General features: G+C 43.4%; 1 protein-coding gene across 1 annotated transcript in view; it reads right to left on the minus strand.

The window, feature by feature from the left end:
* TRPC5 (transient receptor potential cation channel subfamily C member 5) overlaps positions 1 to 19,071 on the minus strand; it is a 286,027-nt gene that overhangs the window by 99,565 nt on the left and 167,391 nt on the right. The window contains exon 3 of the mRNA XM_004590202.4: positions 93 to 614. Within this exon, the coding sequence (XP_004590259.2) occupies positions 93 to 614 (522 nt within the window). The remainder of the gene's footprint in view (positions 1 to 92; positions 615 to 19,071) is intronic.

The following is a 19,071-nucleotide window of genomic DNA, read 5'->3' on the forward strand; positions in this document are numbered from 1 at the left end:
ATCTGTCCACAGCTGCCACCTCTTGCTCTGTGGCTCCAGACTACTTGGCAGATCTGAACCAAACCAAGACAGCAGAGGTGAGCTCAGCTTACCTCTTTCTGGTGGTACTTGATTGCCACCTTCAGCTTAGCCAGATCATGGTACTTCTGAGGATCAAGTTCTTCACTGTGGTCATCTCTGTGGTTGAGGATGATTTCCAGCTCCCGGGAGCTCCGGGCTTGATCCAGCAAGTCTTTGGCAAAGAGCTTGCACTGCTGGGAAAGCTCCTCATACTCAGCCTTGAACTCATTCTCCACTTTGCTGAGCTCCTTGAGCTCCCAGCCCAATCGGAAGGCCGTTAGGATGGGGTCCTCACTTGATAAGGCAATGAGGGAGGGGCTTGCTAGTGCCTTGTAGATGTTCAGTCGGGAACGGGAATGACGCAGGCTATCTACTTCTGAGCTGGATACACACTCGACACAGTTGCAGCGGATTTGGTGGGGCCGTGGGATTGTGACCCGTTTCTGGACAAGCAACTTGATGATTTCATAGTTGTTGGTGTGGGCAGCCAGCATAATTGGAGTGATGTCTGGTGTGAACTCAGAGAACTGGGTATCCATCATCAGAGTGGGCACCTAGATGCAGAAATGAGAACCACGGAAAGGCAAGATTAAAGTTTGGAGAGAGAAGGAGCATAGAGTCCATCAAATATGGGCAGATTAGGAATTCTTTTGTTACTCTTTACCTTTAAGGCTAATGTGTGGGAAATGCTTACTATGTGTCCTGCAAAGTTCTAAATACTTTGCATCTAGCTGCACTCATTTAATCTCCATGATGAATCTTTGAGGTAAATATAAAGAAGTGGGGACACAGAGAGGTTGAAAAATACATCTATGGTGATAGAGTGCTCAGTAGCAGAGCTGACACGCCCACCCAATCAAGAGCCTGCTCTTAAATCCTGAAAGCACAACATGCCCAATTTTGTCTGAGTCACAATGAGAGATGAGGAGCAATAAAGGACATGGTTTTGGATCTTCTGGAACTTATTTGGGTAGATGAGATGTACACAAAGTGGTTAGCAGTATATAGTAATATGTGTTCAGTTCCAAATGAGCCGCAGAGACCATACAAATATTTTTTGAAAGGCAAATGATAACTTGTAATCTTAAAGACTGCCACTAAATCAAGGCATGGAGGCAGAACACTCACTCAAATTAAATCAATATGGGACTCCAGGGAACCAAAGATCAAGGCTAGATAGTGTTCATTCAACTCCCTGGAGATCCTAGGAAGATGAAGAGAATTTTTAACTGTCAGGAAGAAGTTCTCTGTGCATGAGGATTTCTAGGCTTGCAGAGGGGATAACAGTTGCAAAAGAACCCTCAAGAAAACTGCAGAGTGCCTTAAGAACATGGCCGGGCACTAACCCCAGAATTCCTGTATCCCCATGAAGTACTGTTTAATGTGAACAGCAGTTATAAGCAAAATGTGTGGAGTTCCTGAGGTATTCATGACCACTGCTGGGGGAGTGTGTGTAAAGAACCTGATCAATGAATTGAAAATATCCATAACTTAAAAAAATATTTTAGATATATTTATATATTTTTTATTTTCAATTTTTGAATTATGTGTTACAATTTCGTATAGCCTGGGATTTCCCCCCAAACTTCCACCCCTGACAGATTTTCCCCATTTTACTACAGTTATATAATCCTTCATAAGCAATTATAATTCCATCAGCCTCTTATTTAAGCGTACCGCAACATTGGTGGTATAGAAAAAGTCAGACAGTCCAGTAACTTTAAAATATGTTTCTGGGACTTGGATTTCAGTTCACTCAGTTCAGCAGGGAAACTTGTAGCTCAGGAGTCTCACAGAAAAGCCTGTTTACCACCCACCGCCCCTCTCTTCCCCCAACTCCAAAGAACTCAGTTTAGTGGGAAGCCAATGATGTACATGATTATAACACCATATTGACAAAGAGTGGAAACATGTCTATTGTACAGAAAGCATAAAAGGAATAGATTTTTGGAGGGTGGGGTGGGGTGGGGTGGAGGTTCACTGAATGGCTCATCTGCCAATACGCACATCTGCCCCCAGACCTGCCACAGTGCAGGAGTTAACACATTTGGGATCATGCTCTGTTCACCCCCAAACCTACATACAAGTGGGCATTACTGGAAGACTGATTCTTCAACACTCATCATTTTGTTAGCATGGATTCATTTTGCTCTATTACACAAGACATGGCTGGCATAGTCAGAGAAGTCTTTCTGCACAGTCTGTCGCCCCAATCAGCTTTTGCACATGTTGGTGGTTGCAATTGTTAGGTCAGTTCTGTTTCCAGCCCTGTCTTCCACACGAACCAATCCATCTAACAGTGTGCGTGTAGGCCAATTTGAGCAATGGACTGTGCCTGGCCCTGTATTGGCACGCACACACAAGAATTAGGTCTGTGATCACCTCAGATGAAGTTTCTTTTGGGATCCTTCCAACTGAACTGCTGGACACAGAACCCCAACCATGAAGAGAAGTGCAAGTTCCACAGCCTAACCGTGGAGTGCATGTGTCAAAGCTGAGCCTCCTCAGAGGCTAAGATGGAGCAGTGGACCGCATATCCAGGTGCACATGGAGAATATGGCAGTCTATTGGAACCTGCAGAGGACACCTGGTACTGCAACAGGACGGAGGACGGAACAAATCGATATCTACCCCAGCCAAGTGTTGGCAGTGAAAATCTAGGCAAACGGAGACTAAGGTGAATTATGTCAGCCAGTGGATTCTGGAGAGATTTCATTGCACTTGGAATAGCGAGATTGGCAGCAATTCAGAACTGTTGAACTATCAAAACCACTTGAGCAGGATCCTCGGAGCATGCCCCACATTGGGGACCTGGGATGAGTGGGTGGCTGGGCAAGGCTTCTCGCTTTATCTCTCCCCTTACTCCATATACAGGAAAAAATGGTGATATTAGTGTGGAAACAATGGTCTTAGCCTCTTTCCTGTAGCCCTTGACTCTTTGTGCCCTAATCAACTATGTAAAGATTATCAAAATAAAATAATTTAAAAAAAGAAGTCTTTCTGGAGGGGGTATGATCAGTGTTCAAAGAATGGACAGTATTTCAGAAGCTTGGGAAATACAGAGCTTGCTACACTTAAGGAAGAAGAAACAACCAAACAAACAAAAAACCCCACAAAACTATCTGTTCCAGATCATGAATAATTGAGATTCTCACCCAGGAGACAAGTACTGTTTAAATCAATAGTTTCTTTTACTTTCAAAACTTTTTTCTCTAAAAGGCCCTCACAACCCAGTCACTGGCAAACTGACAAGAGGATGAGTTACTGTTTTTCATCATCTCTGCTTCCCTCCCACCTGGCAGGAGGGATTCCCAAACAGTGAAGTGGCCAGAAAACATGAGTGGGAGAAAGGTGGAGGAGGAAGAGTTTGTAAGACACCTGTTGCCTTCCTTAAGTGGGTGCTTCAGCTGCAGACAGTTGAAAGCTGAGTGCATAAGGAAACACTGTTAAACACGTAGAGGGAGCAGCTCCATACAAGATACCAGGAAGTGAGCAACTTGGCTCAGAAAATGAGTTGGACACAAGAGAGCATCATCTTGGAGATGAACATACGCCTGCTGGTTGGGGAAGAAGTGGGTCTGAGTGGGCCTGGAAATGCAGAGGAACACAATCGGCATAAAGCCTAGAGCTGCAAGAGATGGTAAGCAAACAATTTATCATGATCTACCCGGGAAGAGGAAAGCTCAGATCTGGGAAAGCTGGCCTTTCTCTGGGCAGTGGCAGGCCTCAATCTCTGTCAGCATCTGAAGGAGCAGGCAGAGGGGATAGCTGGTAATACAACATCTCCCCTGACTATGTTAGAGATGCTGTCTGCTGCCATCTACCTCCTACCAGGCTGTTCTTCCTGTTCTCCCCCCACACCAGCCTTTTCCCCTGCTCTTTCCTCGGTTTGTGTTCTCTTAAGATTTATTTTTTTTTAATTTGAAAAACAGCTTTACAGAGAAAACGAGACAGAGGAAGAGAGATTTGAACCTGATGGTTCTCTCCGCAAGTAGCCACAATAGCCAGAGCTGAGCTGATCCAAAGCTTATTCTAGGAGCTTCTTCCAGGTCTCCCACATGGGTGTAGGGCCCCAAGGACTTGGGTCACCCTCTGCTGACTTCCCAGGTCATAAAACAGGGTGCTGGATCGGTACTGGAGCAGCCAGGATGGAAACTGGCACCCATATGGGATGCCGACGCCACCGCTGGAGGAGTAGCTTTGTTGAGCTACTGTACTGGCCCGCTACTTTTGTTTTTCACGACTAGGAACTTTTTCTCCTCTTTTATTTGGCTCTATGGGTATTGGACACCAGAAAGGAAATCTTTTCAAAAGAAAACTGGGCTGCCGGAACTGACTATATCCTGGCACTCAGACTGCTTTTAGTCCTCATTGTCATTCACAGGCTGCCACAACCGGTCTCACTCTTTGCTTCCTAGGTGTGTGTCCTTGTGGGGGTATCCTGTGGGGTTGGACTCAAGCCCAGCAAGGGCTGTTGTCTCCAGCTTCTGTAGTATCACCCTCACCCAACTTTGAGGCCATCCTTTGCTGCCCAAACAAAGGGGAGAAAATTGCATTTAAAATATTTAAAAAAGAGGATAATTTTAAAGCCACATACATGAGAGGAATTAAAAAAGTTCATGGAACCTGTGGAATTGTACCTTAAAGTTAAAAATAAAATAGAAGGGAAAATAAATAAAGTTTAATATAAAATTTAAAAATGGAAAAGTGAAATTATAAAAACAATTTCAAATTTTAAAAAAAGTTCATGGAAAATGATATTAAAAGATAAGCTTATTTTGATGCAAACTTTTTGAAATCCATGTTCCTTTTTCATAATACATGCTTTCTGTGAATGTGCTGACAATTATTTTTGTTGTGAGGACTACATTACATCAGAGATAGTCACTGTTTTGTTCTCTCATTATTTCACATATGTAGTTCTTGCTTCCTCCATAAGCTTGTGACATCTTTGAAGGAACCAGTCTACTCATTTCCCCCTGTAGCATTGAATATGGTACTGGACACAGAGCAGGCATCCAGAAATAAGAAATTTTTCTTCTTCTCAAATTAAGGAATTGATTCTCTTGGGCCTGGTGCAATGGCACAATTGGCTAATCCTCCCCTTGAAAGCACTAGGATCCCATACAGGCTCTGGTTCATGTCCTGGCTGCTCCACTTCCCATACGTTGTGACCTGGGAAAGTAGTAGACGATGGTCCAAAGCCTTGGGATCCTGCACCTGCATGAGAGACCCGGGAGAAGCTCTTGGCTCCTGATTGGCTCAGCCCCAGCTGTTACGTCCATTTGGGATCAGCAGATGGAAGATCTTTCTCTCTGTCTTTCCTTCTCTCTGTAAGTCTGCCTTTCCAATAAAAGTAAATAAAACTAAAAAAAAATTCATTCTCAATTACAAATCAGACTACTACATTTGGGCTTTTTCCTTGGATTTTCCTTTCCATGTTTGGCTGAGAAAGGTAAGCAGCCCACAGCACTAAAGGGAGGCTAGCAGGCTAGCTGTGTATTGAAATCTCTCTGGTCTTAAAAACTTGGGACAGTTCTTATATCCCATATTCATTTTTATTGCTTCAAAATGGAAACCATATATTTCTATTCCTGATCCCTCTTTTCTTTCCCCCTCCCATCATTATCTTTCTGTGTTTCACTTTGTAAACTCTGCAGGGAGCATGTCCTACCAACAGGACAGCCACAATGACAAAAAAAGGCCTGCAATGAAGAGTCAGAGGTTCCTTATAATAATCTATACATTTTGATATGGTCTACACAAGGGGGCAAACAGGTAACAGAAATGAGGGCTGGATGTGGGTGTAGTTTCAATAAGTGGATGGAATAGGAACAGGTGATCTGTTCAGCTTCTTTCAAAGGGAAACAGCTGCTTTTTTTTTTTTTTTTTTTTTTTTAAAGATTTATTCATTTTATTACAGCCAGATATACACAGAGGAGGAGAGACAGAGAGGAAGATCTTCCGTCCGATGATTCACTCCCCAAGTGAGCCGCAACGGGCCGATGCGCGCCGATCCGATGCCGGGAACCCGGAACCTCTTCCGGGTCTCCCACGCGGGTGCAGTGTCCCAAAGAATTGGGCTGTCCTCAACTGCTTTCCCAGGCCACAAGCAGGGAGCTGGATGGGAAGTGGAGCTGCCGGGATTAGAACCGGCGCCCATATGGGATCCCGGGGCATTCAAGGCGAGGACTTTAGCCGCTAGACCACGCCGCCGGGCCGAAACAGCTGCTTTTTAATTCCTACAAGTTGATAAGCATAAATGAGGGCCCGGTCATTTTGTGAGAAGTCACATACATGTATTTGGGGACATAATCACTTAACATCACTTTTACATGCTGACTCAAAACATTGTTAAAGACAGTGTGCAGGCCAAACAAAATATATATGAGACCAGCTTTGCTTGAATAGGTCAGCTTGTAGTTTTGTGCTCGCATGTAAGCTGTGAGAATAAGGAGGGATGGGATACGAAGTTAAAATATTCAAGTAGGGACTCCTACACTACCTTAAGGTTTTTCAATATTATCTGTTGACTAGGAGGAAACGAAACATTTGATCACAATTGGATTGAATAATTTTTTTTAGTTTTGTTTTATTTTGATTGGAAACTCAGATATACAGAGAGCAGGAGAGACAGAGGAACATCTTCCCTTCAATGGCTCACTCCCCAAGTGGTTGAAATGGTCACAGCTGAGCCAATCCAAAGCCAGGAGCCAGGAGCCTCTTCCAGGTTTCCCATGTGGGTGAAGGGTCCCAAGGCTTTGGGCCATCCTTGACTGCTTTCCCAGGCCACAAGCAGGGAGCTGAATGGGAAACGAGGCTGCCAGGACATGAACTGGTGTCCATACTGGGATCCCAGCGTGTCCAAGGTAAGGACTTTAGCCACTAGGCTGTTGTGCCAGGCCCTGGATTGAATATTTTTAAGAAGACTTATTTATGTATTTGAAAGTCAAAGTGAGAAAGAGAGAAGAGACTTTTCATGCTGTTGTTTGCTCCCCAAAAGGCCACAATGGTCAGGTTCAGCTCCCAAAGATGTGGCCCATCCTATGCTGATTTTCACAGTCCATTAGCAGGGAGCTGGATCACAAACGGAGTATGAACGTTGCCCATATGGGAGGCTGACATGGCAAACGGTGGCTTCACTTGCTGCACCACTATTCCAGCCCTGAATGAAATGTTTTACAATCTTTAGTTTGGCCAAAGTGTGGGAAATGGCAGTGGTAAATGTGATGGTAAGTGCTTAACGATCAGCATTCCATGGGCTGAGAAAGATGTTGATTTGTTTGGTTTCTGTGGTATAAATATTCCCATGTTGGCTGCTTTTAAGCCATTAATTTGACATCATGGGACATAGCATTTATAAGAAAAGGAGACAGCTAGCTTTCCTGAGCTGCTGGGAGTCAGCCCCAATACACCATCAAATTGTTAAGTCCGGTTAAAAGATATCATTGGTCTAAGTGAAGAGATGGTGAGGCTCTTCTACATGCAGTGATACTACAGATAGCAAAAGAGTGATTTCCAGAGTTCATTGCATGTGTCAGGTAAGAGAAGAAATCAAGGATGTTGGGTTGCTGGATTGCAGGCCTGATTGGATGGTGGTATTATCAACTCAGTGGATTTAAGTGGAAGAGTCGGTTTAGGGTTTTAAAAAGTTTGGTTTGGGGCATGATGAGTTTGAAGTCCCTACTGGAACAGCAGCAGAAAATTGTAATTCCAGCATGATTTTCTTTTTTTTTTTTTTTTTTTTCAATTTTATTTCATCTTATGACACAGTTTCATAGGCTCTGGGATTCCCCCAGCCCCTTCCCAAGCCCTCCCCCCATACTGAATTCCTCCATATTGTTACAGTAGTGCAGATCATATCCAGTCATGATTCCTTCATTGCAGGTATAGACCACAGTATGATTTTCTTAAAAAGATTTGTTTATGTGAAAGAGCAATAGAGAGAAGGGAGAGAGAGAGACCTTCCACTTGCTAATTCACTCCCAAAATTCCCAAACAGGGCTGTGCCTGATTGAAACCAGGAGTCAGAAACTCCCTTTCTGGCCTCCTACAATGGGTGGCAGGGATTCAAACGTTTGGGTTATCTTCTGCTGCCTTCCCAAGTGCATCATCAAAGAGCTGGCACTATTGGGCTGGTTCTGTGGTGGAGTGGGTTAAGCAGCTGCCTGTGGTGTCAGCATCCCATATGGGTGTCAGTTTGCATCCTGGTTGTTCCTCTTCTGATCCAGCTTCCTTTTGATATGTCTCAAAAAGCAGTGGAAGATGGCCCAGTTTCTAGACTCTGCACCCCTATGGGAGTTCTGCAAGAAGCTCTTGGCTTCTGGCTTTGGACTGGCCTGGCTGTTGTTACTGTGGCCCTTTAGGGAGTGAACCAGCGGATGGATGATTTCTCCTTTGTCTCTCCTTCTCTGTCATTCTGCCTTTCAAAAAAATTAAATCTTTTGAAAGGAAAAAAATAAAATGAACTGGAACTCTGATTTGGGGTGCCAATGTTGCAGCCTGAAGCTTAGCATGATGCAACACAATGCAGCTCCTTCCAGCAGGAATTTTTAATGACAGGTCAAGGGTTGAAAGTATAAATCTGAAAGTCTTCAGCTAATAATAATACAGCATTCCCCGAACTGTGATTTCGCTTTCCAAGATTTCATGGTCATCTGAAAGTATTAAATGAACAGTTCCAGAAATGAACAGTCCATGGGCTTTAGATAACTTTCTTTTACAGCACATTGTTGAACTTGTTTTATTTTATTATTATTAATTTCTTACTATTAATACTTTGTAAGCAGTATCATAGGAATGTATGTACAGGGAAAAATATGTGATACGGAGTTGGGTGTTATCTATGGTGTCAGGTATCACTGGGTGTCTTGGTAGCTACGGTCCACAGATGAGGGTGGGACTACTGCAGTTGAAACTGGGAGATTGGCTGCAATATGCGTCTGCTGGCCCTAGCTCTCCCCCAGCCGGGCCCACGGATCTGCCTCAGCTGTGGTGATCTGCCCCACCTTTAGAGAGCCATGAAGGCTTGAAGCAGGGAGGATTCCAATGGTGGGTCTCAGCCTCCTCCTTTCTAAATCCCAATTGCCAGGACTTTGCACAGGGGCACATTCCTTGTTCTCTTCATTTCTTGGTTGCAGCTTTGTCCCCAGCTGTGCCGCAATTTGGGGACCCAAAACTTCTTACTGAATGCCTGGTTTGAGTTACTGGCTTAATGGGCCAGGCTTCCTTTAAGAAACGTGGCTATGTAGGGAAGGAGGGGAAGCTGCAGCTCTGGAGTACTTTGATTCAACCAGAATGAGGCTCTGGCGAGGAGGGCAGAGGCTGCAGGTGAGGGAAAGAAAGGGCTTGGGCTGAATGGAGGCACCTGAGGAGGAGTAAATGGCATAGTTGGTTATGGCGGAGGATGGACCTCTTCTTGGTCTGCAAGACCAATGCCTTTATCCTCAGAACCTGAAGAGCAAGGTGAGCTGCATGCAGCTGTGGATAAGTTTGCTGTTGCATACAGGAGGACATGAAGTAATTCCCATTTGAAACTCCTGTCTGTTTTCTCTTTGAAATAGGTGAGATCCCATAGGTGAGTGAAGTAGATGTTGATGGGGTGTTTTTATTAGAGTTGAATAGACAGAGACTTAATAAGGAGAAAGACAAAGGGCAGCCTGGCAGGCCTGAAGTCTCAGGTCCAGAAGGGCCTATAAATCTGGGGTAGCAGTGACACACAGAAGCATGTAGCTTTTTTCCTGCTCTCTAACAGTTTTGACAGTCCCAAGTCCGAGATTGACGATGCAAGTGATTGGATTGTCCCTGGGTTGAGGTTTTACCAGGAGTGGGAAAAAGCTGAAGAGGACATAGTCCAGATGGCCAAGCATGAGTCTGAGATCCCAGAAGTGAGAGCTGAAAGCCTATTAAGAGGCTTGTGGTCTCTCTGAAGCCTATGGGCAGATGAAGTCCGAGGAGGCAAAATAAGAAGATGGGAAAGTGTGGCCCCAGACTGGGGGTGGGGGGGGGACTGCTGGACATGATGTCCATGGCGGAACAGTGCTGCTGAAGCCAAGCGCACATGAAGATCAGTGAAGGTGGAGAGGCCAAGAACTGACAGGCCAGGAGGCCAGTCGCCTTGTCTCTGAGGAAACAGAAGTCATTCAGGATGAAGATCTGTCTTGGGCTGGCGAGATCTGAACTGTGATCTAGGGGCCAGGATAATCAGTGGTGCATTTGGAATAATGACTAGATTAGTACATGCTCAGAAGCTGGAGAAGCTGGAGAAGCCGGAGAAGCCGGAGAAGCCAGAGAGCCAAGAAAGTAAGCCCTGATACTGGAGTCTTACAAGGACCTAGTGTATCATCCTAACAAGAATTCTGTTAGAAGAACACGCCGGTTAAAAGTATGTCTTAACACAGTAGCACTTTTCTGTTCACTATGTCCTGGACAAAACTGTGATATATGAAGTGCCTTAAGAGTGACCTTTTTTTTTTCTAAATCTGCTTTGTGTACTTTTTAATATTCTCTATCTTAATACAAGTTAACCTTAACCAGCGTTAGCTCCTATTATCTGTTCTAATATTTTAGACTATTTCTGTCTACATTAGGTTCACTAAATTTCATCAGTTTCCCATTTGGGTCCTTGAATTTTTAGGTCTTTCTAGGTGCTTAATCAGTTATATGCTGGAAAAAAAAAATCTACACCAAATTTTTAACTATTGTGATAACTGTATGTGGAGATGCCCCTGGCAGGTTTGTTTGCATTTGAACTGACTGTTGTTGGCCAGAGACTGAGCATTTCAAAGAGGAAGATGTTGGTGAGGACTTTATTTTTCTGAAGGTTTTTCCTGGGCTTCATAGTTCATTGTACAGCTTGTTTCCTATTCTACTTTCAGATAATGGGGATGCTACTACTAGCAGTTGCTGTAGATATGAGCTTTCTACCAGCAGGTGTCAAAAAACCAAACCAAAACAAACAAACAAACAAAAAAACCAAAAAGCAAAACCCTGAGATTCTGTCTAGTATAGTCTCAGGACTATTCATGCCTTTGATTGTCTTTGAATTGCTTAACAATTCTCTAAGTTGTAATGCAAATATTTCTTGTCAGTTGCATGATATCAGGTTGCATGGTGATGACTACTTTGCATCCATGTATAAATTTATTCTGGCAGTCCTGATAGTCTATATAAGGGGAGAACAAATTTCTTTTGTAAAAGGCAAGAGGTATTGTAGACTTGGTGAACCATACAACTCCACCACTGTAGCATGAAAATAGCCATAGGCAATTAAGTGAATGAATGGACATAGCTTTGCTACAATACAATTTTATTTGCACAAACAGGTGATAGGCTTGATTTGCCATGCGAGTCATAATTTACAGACCTGTGGCCTACTGGCTCCCTAATTAGTAGACTAAATCTTGGATAGCATTCATTTTAAATCACGATCCTCATCCAAATTTAATCTTTTAAAATGACACTTTACCAGCCATTTTTTACTCAGAGTGAGGTCAGGTGATGAATTCAAGTTATTCTCATTAAGTTTTCCTTCTTTCTGAACTCTAAAATCATAGTAATCTTGAACTTCCTGATAAAATCATCTTTTACAGAAGCAAAAAAAAAAGGGGGGAGTGGTGGAGAGGAGGAGTGATAAGAAAATCAACAGGCTAAGAAATGAGATATGGTTGGTTCATATATCTGTTAACTGTTCTTCTAAAGAAATCTGTTACATCAACCAACCTGACTGAGTTACAAAATTTGCGATGAGGCGGGCTGAGAACATAGCCACAAAAATGATTTTACCTGCCTTCCGCTCCTTGCCACCTCACCACAGGTGCTTGACATTCAGGCCCTAAAGAATTTGCTCTCGAATTTTAAATAAGGACTCATTATTGAAAAACTAGCATTATATTAGAGGATCCTTTTAGACTGATGATCATAGCACAGAGAGTTCATCACAAAAAACACTTGCAGTGCAGCTAAACAAAATGAACTAAAGTCAGCTTCTCATATTGTCTCCTCCTTCTCATTACCAGAGAATGCTACAGGGGAATAGATGATGTTCCACTCTCCCTATTCTGGACTGGCTAAAGCTTTGACAAGGTTATTGTTCACCATGGGCTCAAATGACTCATTCATTTCCATTAACCTCATCACTGGACACAATCTGTTAATTGGAATTTTTCTGAACCCCATTGTTAGCAGCCTTAGGCAGGCACCCATGGTGAAGTTTATCACAGGCTTCTGGAATTAAATACCCTCATTTGTAATTAATGGGCAGACCCTTATCAGGCACCTTCTCATTCATACCCACAATCCCATCTGTTCACAGACCCAACCTCTCTGATTGGCACTTCCTCACACAGCTGGCCTGATAGCATCATGTTAGAAATGAATCTCCTGTCTTATGCTTGGATTTAGTGAAATTACAATCCCTTTTTTTCTCCTCCATCTTCTGGGTTCCCTTCTTCCCACGTTAACATGCCAGATAAAACCAATGCTCCATACGCACTATTGGTAATGGAATTTCATTCTTTGTGCTACTCAAAAATAAAGAATACCAACATCCTGTGGGATCAACATCCTCTCTATGTATCTATGAGAGCAGTTAGCTGGTAGTGGTGATGCATGAGCTACTATGACACTGCCATTAGCCTCAGCTGGGAAAGATTTTCTTTTGTAGACTCTGGTAAAAGTAGAGCCCCCCCCCCCCCCCAAATTATGATCTGCTTCTCATTTCCATTGATTTTGAGGCCAAGGTAAATGTAATTTAAATTGAAATACTAACATGAGTTAATATTGAATAAAACTTAAGAATAATGTCACAGAAGACACTTGGTGTTAAAAAAAAAAGTTGAAATGTAAAAAAAAAAAAATCAATAGTGTCACAAGAGCCAGCCTGCATAGCAGGGATAAAGATAGTACTAATGGTTTTTGGTTACTGGGCACTTTATATGTGCTAGATACACTGCTAGATGATCTTATTTAGCCTTCCCTATAGTGCTATGTTATAGGCATCATGATTCTCACCATTTTATATGTGAGAAAAACCAGTCAGAGAGAAACTAAGTACTTCCCCAAGGCCACATAGCTAGGAAGTAAAGGAGCCAGATCTTGAACCCAAGCAATTTGGCTGCAAAGCCTGAACTCTTAACCACTGTACCACTCTGCCCTAACAGCAACAATTTTATTTATTATATGAATTAAAATTTCAATATCATGATGGCATATGCAGACCTATCTTAAGAATGTGTTGTAGGTTCTTGTGTATACTAATTAACCTTATCAATTAATAGTCTGCCTCAAACCGACATAAACACTATGTAGCAATGTTCAAGCTATATAAAACCTTCTTGATTTCTCACTATATGCAGGATTCTTAAGTTTTCAGATGATAGGAACTAAATGTATGCACAAAAGATCCCACATGATTGTGACTTTATTATTTCTGATATCTAGTTGGAGGCAACCTGGAAAGCTATTTTTTCTAAATATAGGACATCACAAAGGGTTAAGTTAGCCATTTTGTATGTATTTTTCTTTGTAAAATATGGGTTATAATGAGTGAAGGATGTCACTATTCAAAAAGTAAAGTGTGTTCTGGGATAGATGCTAGAAATGAAGGGAAAAAAAGAAATGAAGGATAAGATGAAAGTTGTCTGACAGAAAGGGAGCACATTGTAAGTCACCTTTGGGTGACCAGCCCTCTGTGAAAGAATTTTGTATAATATTAAAATACCACTGTCAGGTGTCAGAGCAAGGATGGGATGCAGGCTGGGCCAGGTTGGGTCACAACACACACCAGTTCACATGAGGGCCTAGACCAAGGCCTGGCCAGCTTGGGCTAGGCTGCAGCACTTGCCAGCATAAGCTGGGACTGTGGGCAAATCAGGCAGAGCCAGGCTGCAGCTCCTGCCAACCATCCAAGGTAAGGTGGGCCATACCAGACTGGGCTGCAGCACCTACCAGCATGTGTAAGACCTGAGTCTGGGGGCGAGGCTGGTAGGGGAACTTCAGGGACTCTCCGGCTAGGCCACTGCTCTACTGGTGAGTGTGAGAGTTGGGACTGTGGGTGGACCAGGCTAGGCAGAGCTGGAACACCTATCATCCTGCATGTGAGCTGGGTTTGGGGGAGGGTCAGGCTAAGCTAAGCCTCTGCATCTGCTTGTAAGAGCCAGAATAAGTGCTGGCCAGCCAAGCTTTGCAGCAATATCTGCTGACAAATGCCAGGACGTGCAAGATTTGGGGCTGGGAGTGGTCCTAGTAGGGGAACCGTGTACACTGCTCCACTTGGCTGCTGCTCCCCCTGGTGAGCTTGAGAGCAAGAGCTGTGGTCAGGCTTGACTGGACAAGGCAACAACACTCATTAGCCCACATATGTACTGGGTCTGGGAGTGGATTGGGTTCAACTAAGCTGCAGCAACCATGGGTTTATGCCAGAGCTGGTTGGGATGAAGGATGGACCAGACTAGACTACTGCACATGCTGGCATGTGCAGGAACATGGACTGGGGATGAGTTTGGTGGGGACTATTGGGGATGATGCCCACTAGGCTGTACTTCCCAATGGTGTGCTTATGGGCTGGATTTGTGGCGGGCTGGGTTGTGCTAGGCCACAGCACCCATCAGTATGTGAGGGAAATGAGAATGGTGTGGAACTGACCAGGCAACTGCATTTAGTGGTATGTGTATAGACTGATGCGTGTGATGGACTGGACCAGACCCCACATTAGCTGGCACTAACAAGAGTCAGATCTGGGGTCACCCCAGGAGGGGTTTCTTTGGGGACTCCCCAACTAGACCAGTGGATTCAACTCCAAGCAAAGGGAAAATCATAGGATGTGTAGTCAAACCTTGGTGTCCATGTATCAGGACTGGACTTCAGTTGCTGAAGCGGACAGCATGCCCAGATGTATTGGGGGACATGATGGCCAGCTCATCTAGGCCAGCAGAGGGCATTGAGTGCCTATTCAGAGGATAGAAAGGAGAACACATTGGGCAAATTTCCTGATCACGCTTTACAACATGTTTCTGGGATGTGAATGTACTAAAATAGACTTTGTCAACCAACTAGACCTTGGAAAGATTTTCTCAACCCTGTTGCAATGAAACCAACAAAATTTCAGAACTATCAGAACCACTCCATTAACTCCCTTGGAACACTCTTCCCCACATCAGGGTCTCTAAGATAATATCCAGTGACTGTCCCCTATCCCCAGGTGCTGATGTAGTTTGGCAGCAAGCAGAAACTCACTCCCCACCCCCCGACCCTGCAGATAACAGGAGGAAAAGAAAAAAATGGAAGCATTTGTTCTACCCACTTTCCTCCACATCCTCCTCACCCTAATCAGTGGCCCACAGGGGCCTTTTCAACCTATGTAAACATTAAAAATGAAATAAAATAAAAAAGATACAACATTTTTCTAGGAAGTTGTGAAAATGATTCAGTGAGTTAAAAAAAAAACCCTGTGGGCCCGGCGGCGTGGCCTAGCGGCTAAAGTCCTCGCCTTGAAAGCCCCGGGATCCCATATGGGTGCCGGTTCTAATCCTGGCAGCTCCACTTCCCATCCAGCTCCCTGCTTGTGGCCTGGGAAAGCAGTCGAGGACGGCCCAGTGCATTGGGACCCTGCACCCGCGTGGGAGACCTGGAAGAGGTTCCAGGTTCCCGGCATCGGATCGGCGTGCACCAGCCCGTTGCGGCTCACTTGGGGAGTGAAAACATCGGATGGAAGATCTTCCTCTCTGTCTCTCCTCCTCTGTGTATATCTGGCTGTAATAAAATGAATAAATCTTTTAAAAAAAAAAACCCTGTGAATCAGAAGATGTGTGTTGTTATGGAGGTGAGGAAGATGCTAGGATTGATCCATGTGTCTCTAGCACTGCCCAGAGGGATGAATCTCTAACCTGTCAACATGAATTAATCTCGCAGATAGCTCAGTGGTGGAGCTCATACAAATAGATTTTTTTTTGAAAAGTCACAGTGTTTAGTTCATTTTTATAGGTCATATGATTTTGAAGTTACAATTTCATTCCAATTGCTTTTACTAAAAAGTATGTAGTGACAGGCTGCTTTACATTTTTAGTGTCCCTGCTCATCACATGATCAGTTCAAGTCTGGATAGCATGATGAAGGTTTGTGGCCAGGACTGAGAACCTAGATGTGGACACAGGACATGGAGGGGCCAGGATAGCAAGACTGCCATCAACTAGATGACAAATTTTAATACAAACAGCCATTTATAATTTTCTAGTTTTTCAAGGAGGTACTGATCTTGATAGAAACACATTTACCAATGAAACGAAATCAGAGTGGAGAAAAATAGGGCCCTTCATGCAAAAAAATCAGGGTGAAAAATGTTCATGGATATACAACTGAAAGATGGCAAATATTCCAGGAGTTCCAATTTAGGTCCAGAGGAGCTTACATGATAAAAATAAGCTCAGTTTATTCTCTGAGTGTAAAAGGAAAATAACAGAAGGGTAGTTATCACCATTGCTCTTAAAAGCTATATAGGATAAATCCAAATAGACAAAAGGGCCTACAGTAACCTGATGGTGGGATAGAGACCTTTTGTTAAAGGCAAAAAAGGAAAACAGCAATAAAATCTAGAAGGAAAATTTATGGCCATCATGATTTTCATTTCATGCTCCATTATATAATACAATGCAGAATGTTTTTGAAAAAAAATTATAGTTCAGAAGTAGGTGCCTGACTGAAGGGTTATATGATATAATGGAAGAACAAGGCTGGACAGAGTCACTTTGCCATATTTTTCAGGCAGTTATTTGGTTCTCCACTCCTGCTTGTCCACTATCTGCACTTGAAACAAGTGGGACAGTTGGCACTAGTCTCCAAAGGTAGGCTATCATTGCTGCCTGCTGGCAGCTCTTTAAATGTAGATATACTCCCTGAGGGCAGTGGCCCTCAATTTCTCTTTACATGACTATCCTTGACCTTCTCAGCAAATGAAACAGCATCGGTCCACCAACTCTCCAGTCTTCTAACTCTCCAGGCAGTAGTAAAGTAACTAATTTTGTTTCCTGCCCTGCTGCTTGCTGTCCCATTCAGACATTCGGTGTGTATTTATCACAAAGTGCATTGGGAAGTAGAGGATAGCTATATAAGATAGGTCAGAGTTTCTCCAAGTTCTGAGTTAGGAGAAGAAAAAGGATTTTCTGGTGTGAATTATACAGCTTAATTTTCTGGAATGAACATAGTAGCTTCTTAACCTTTTCCCTAAAGATAACACAGGAGAAAAGTGTACTTTAGTTGCAGTAGGAGACCTAAAAATATTAAATCTTGTTTAACCAAATAGATTAGCCTCATTGACCTTCCAGCCCAAATTTTTGTCTCTGGGGAACAGAAATGGCTTCAACATTCTGTATCCTATGAAGAACCCCTGATAGTTTTAGGAGCTGTAAATACATGTAAATCTATTCCATTTTGAGTATGTCTTTTCTCTACCACTCTGCATTCCCCTTTGGCAGGTAATGAGGACCAGCCTTTTTTTTTTTTTTTTTTTGGTAAATATTTATTTACTTTTTTGAATGGCAGAGCGAGTGAGCAGGGGAAGTGGGAGAGAAATCTTTAGTCTGCTGGTTCACCCAGCCCCCCTCAAATGACTACAACAGCCAGATTGGGGTATTCTAAAGCCAGGAGCCAGGAGCCAGGAGTCATGAAATACATTCTTGTCTCCCATGTGGGTGATAAGAGCCCAAATCATTCATTGCCTTCCCAGACCCATTAATAGGAAGCTGTACAGGAGTTAGGGCAAGTGGTACTCAAACCAGCACCCCTGTATGGGATGCTGATGTTGAAAGCAGTGGCCTAACCTGCTGTTCCACAATGCCAGCCCCAGGCCGTGTGTGAATCACAGTGTCTCTGTTAAAACCCAGCCATGACTGATAGGAAACATATTCCTTGCCTGGTACATTGTATTCAGGATATTCTGCTTGAACTCCCCATGTGGAATGTGTGAGTCCCTCTCTTTGCATCAGCATTTGATTAGGGGTTGAGCTGTCTTTGAGAAAAGAAGCCTGAGCCTAAACTTCACCTGGAACAGACATCTCAGTGGGACTTATTTCAAGAATAGTTCTTCTTTCTTTAGTAGACAAATGGCATTCAAAAGTCTCTGCTGGGTAACCGTGACAGCATGTATCATGATGAGCCACTGAATTCTCAGCCTATGATGGCTGGGATTAAATGACTGGGTCACTAATATGATAGAAGTCATTTAAAAATATGTGACTTTTGGTTGTCAGGAAAAGCAGCTTAAGTCACTTTGTGATCAAACCTGTGTCTGTTATGTTGACATCAACAGTTGCAAGCTACTTCTTTACAAACACAACCTTTAATAAGCAAAGATTCTCAAATATTCTTACAATGAATCAACTTTGCTCAGATATTTCCTCTCACATTTAGGAAGGAAAAACTCGAGAAAAATGTCCCATACTCTAATGATCTCTGTGATTCTCCCTTTTTTTTAATCTTTTAATTGGAAACTCAGATTTATAGATAGAGAGACACAGAGAAAGATCTTCCATCTGCTGGTTTACCTCCCAAGTGGCCACAATAACTGGAGCTGAGATGCTCTGAAGCCAGGAGCCAGGAGCTTCTTCCAGGTCTCCCACATGGGTACAGGATGCCAAGGCTTTGGGCCAACCTCAACTGCTTTCTCAGGCAACAAATAGGGAGCTTCATGATAAATGGAGCTTCTAGGACGTGAACTGGTACCCATATGAGATCCCAGTGTTCATATGGGATCCTGGCACATGCAAGGCAAGGACTTGTGCACTAGGCCCAATTCTGACATTTTAAATACATTTATTTAGTTATTTAAAAGTCAGAGTTACAGAAAGGGAAAGACAAAAAAAATTCTCCATCCACCGATTCACTCCCTAGATGGTTGCAATGGCCAGGGGCCAGCCAGGTTGAAGACAGGAGCCAGGAGCTTCATTCAGTCTCCCATGTAGGCAGCATGGGCCCAAATACTCAGGCCATCCTCTATTGCTTTTGCCTGGGCCTTTGTTA

This window comes from Ochotona princeps, chromosome X, assembly GCF_030435755.1.
Source record: "Ochotona princeps isolate mOchPri1 chromosome X, mOchPri1.hap1, whole genome shotgun sequence".
Classification (NCBI taxonomy): Eukaryota; Metazoa; Chordata; class Mammalia; order Lagomorpha; family Ochotonidae; genus Ochotona; species Ochotona princeps.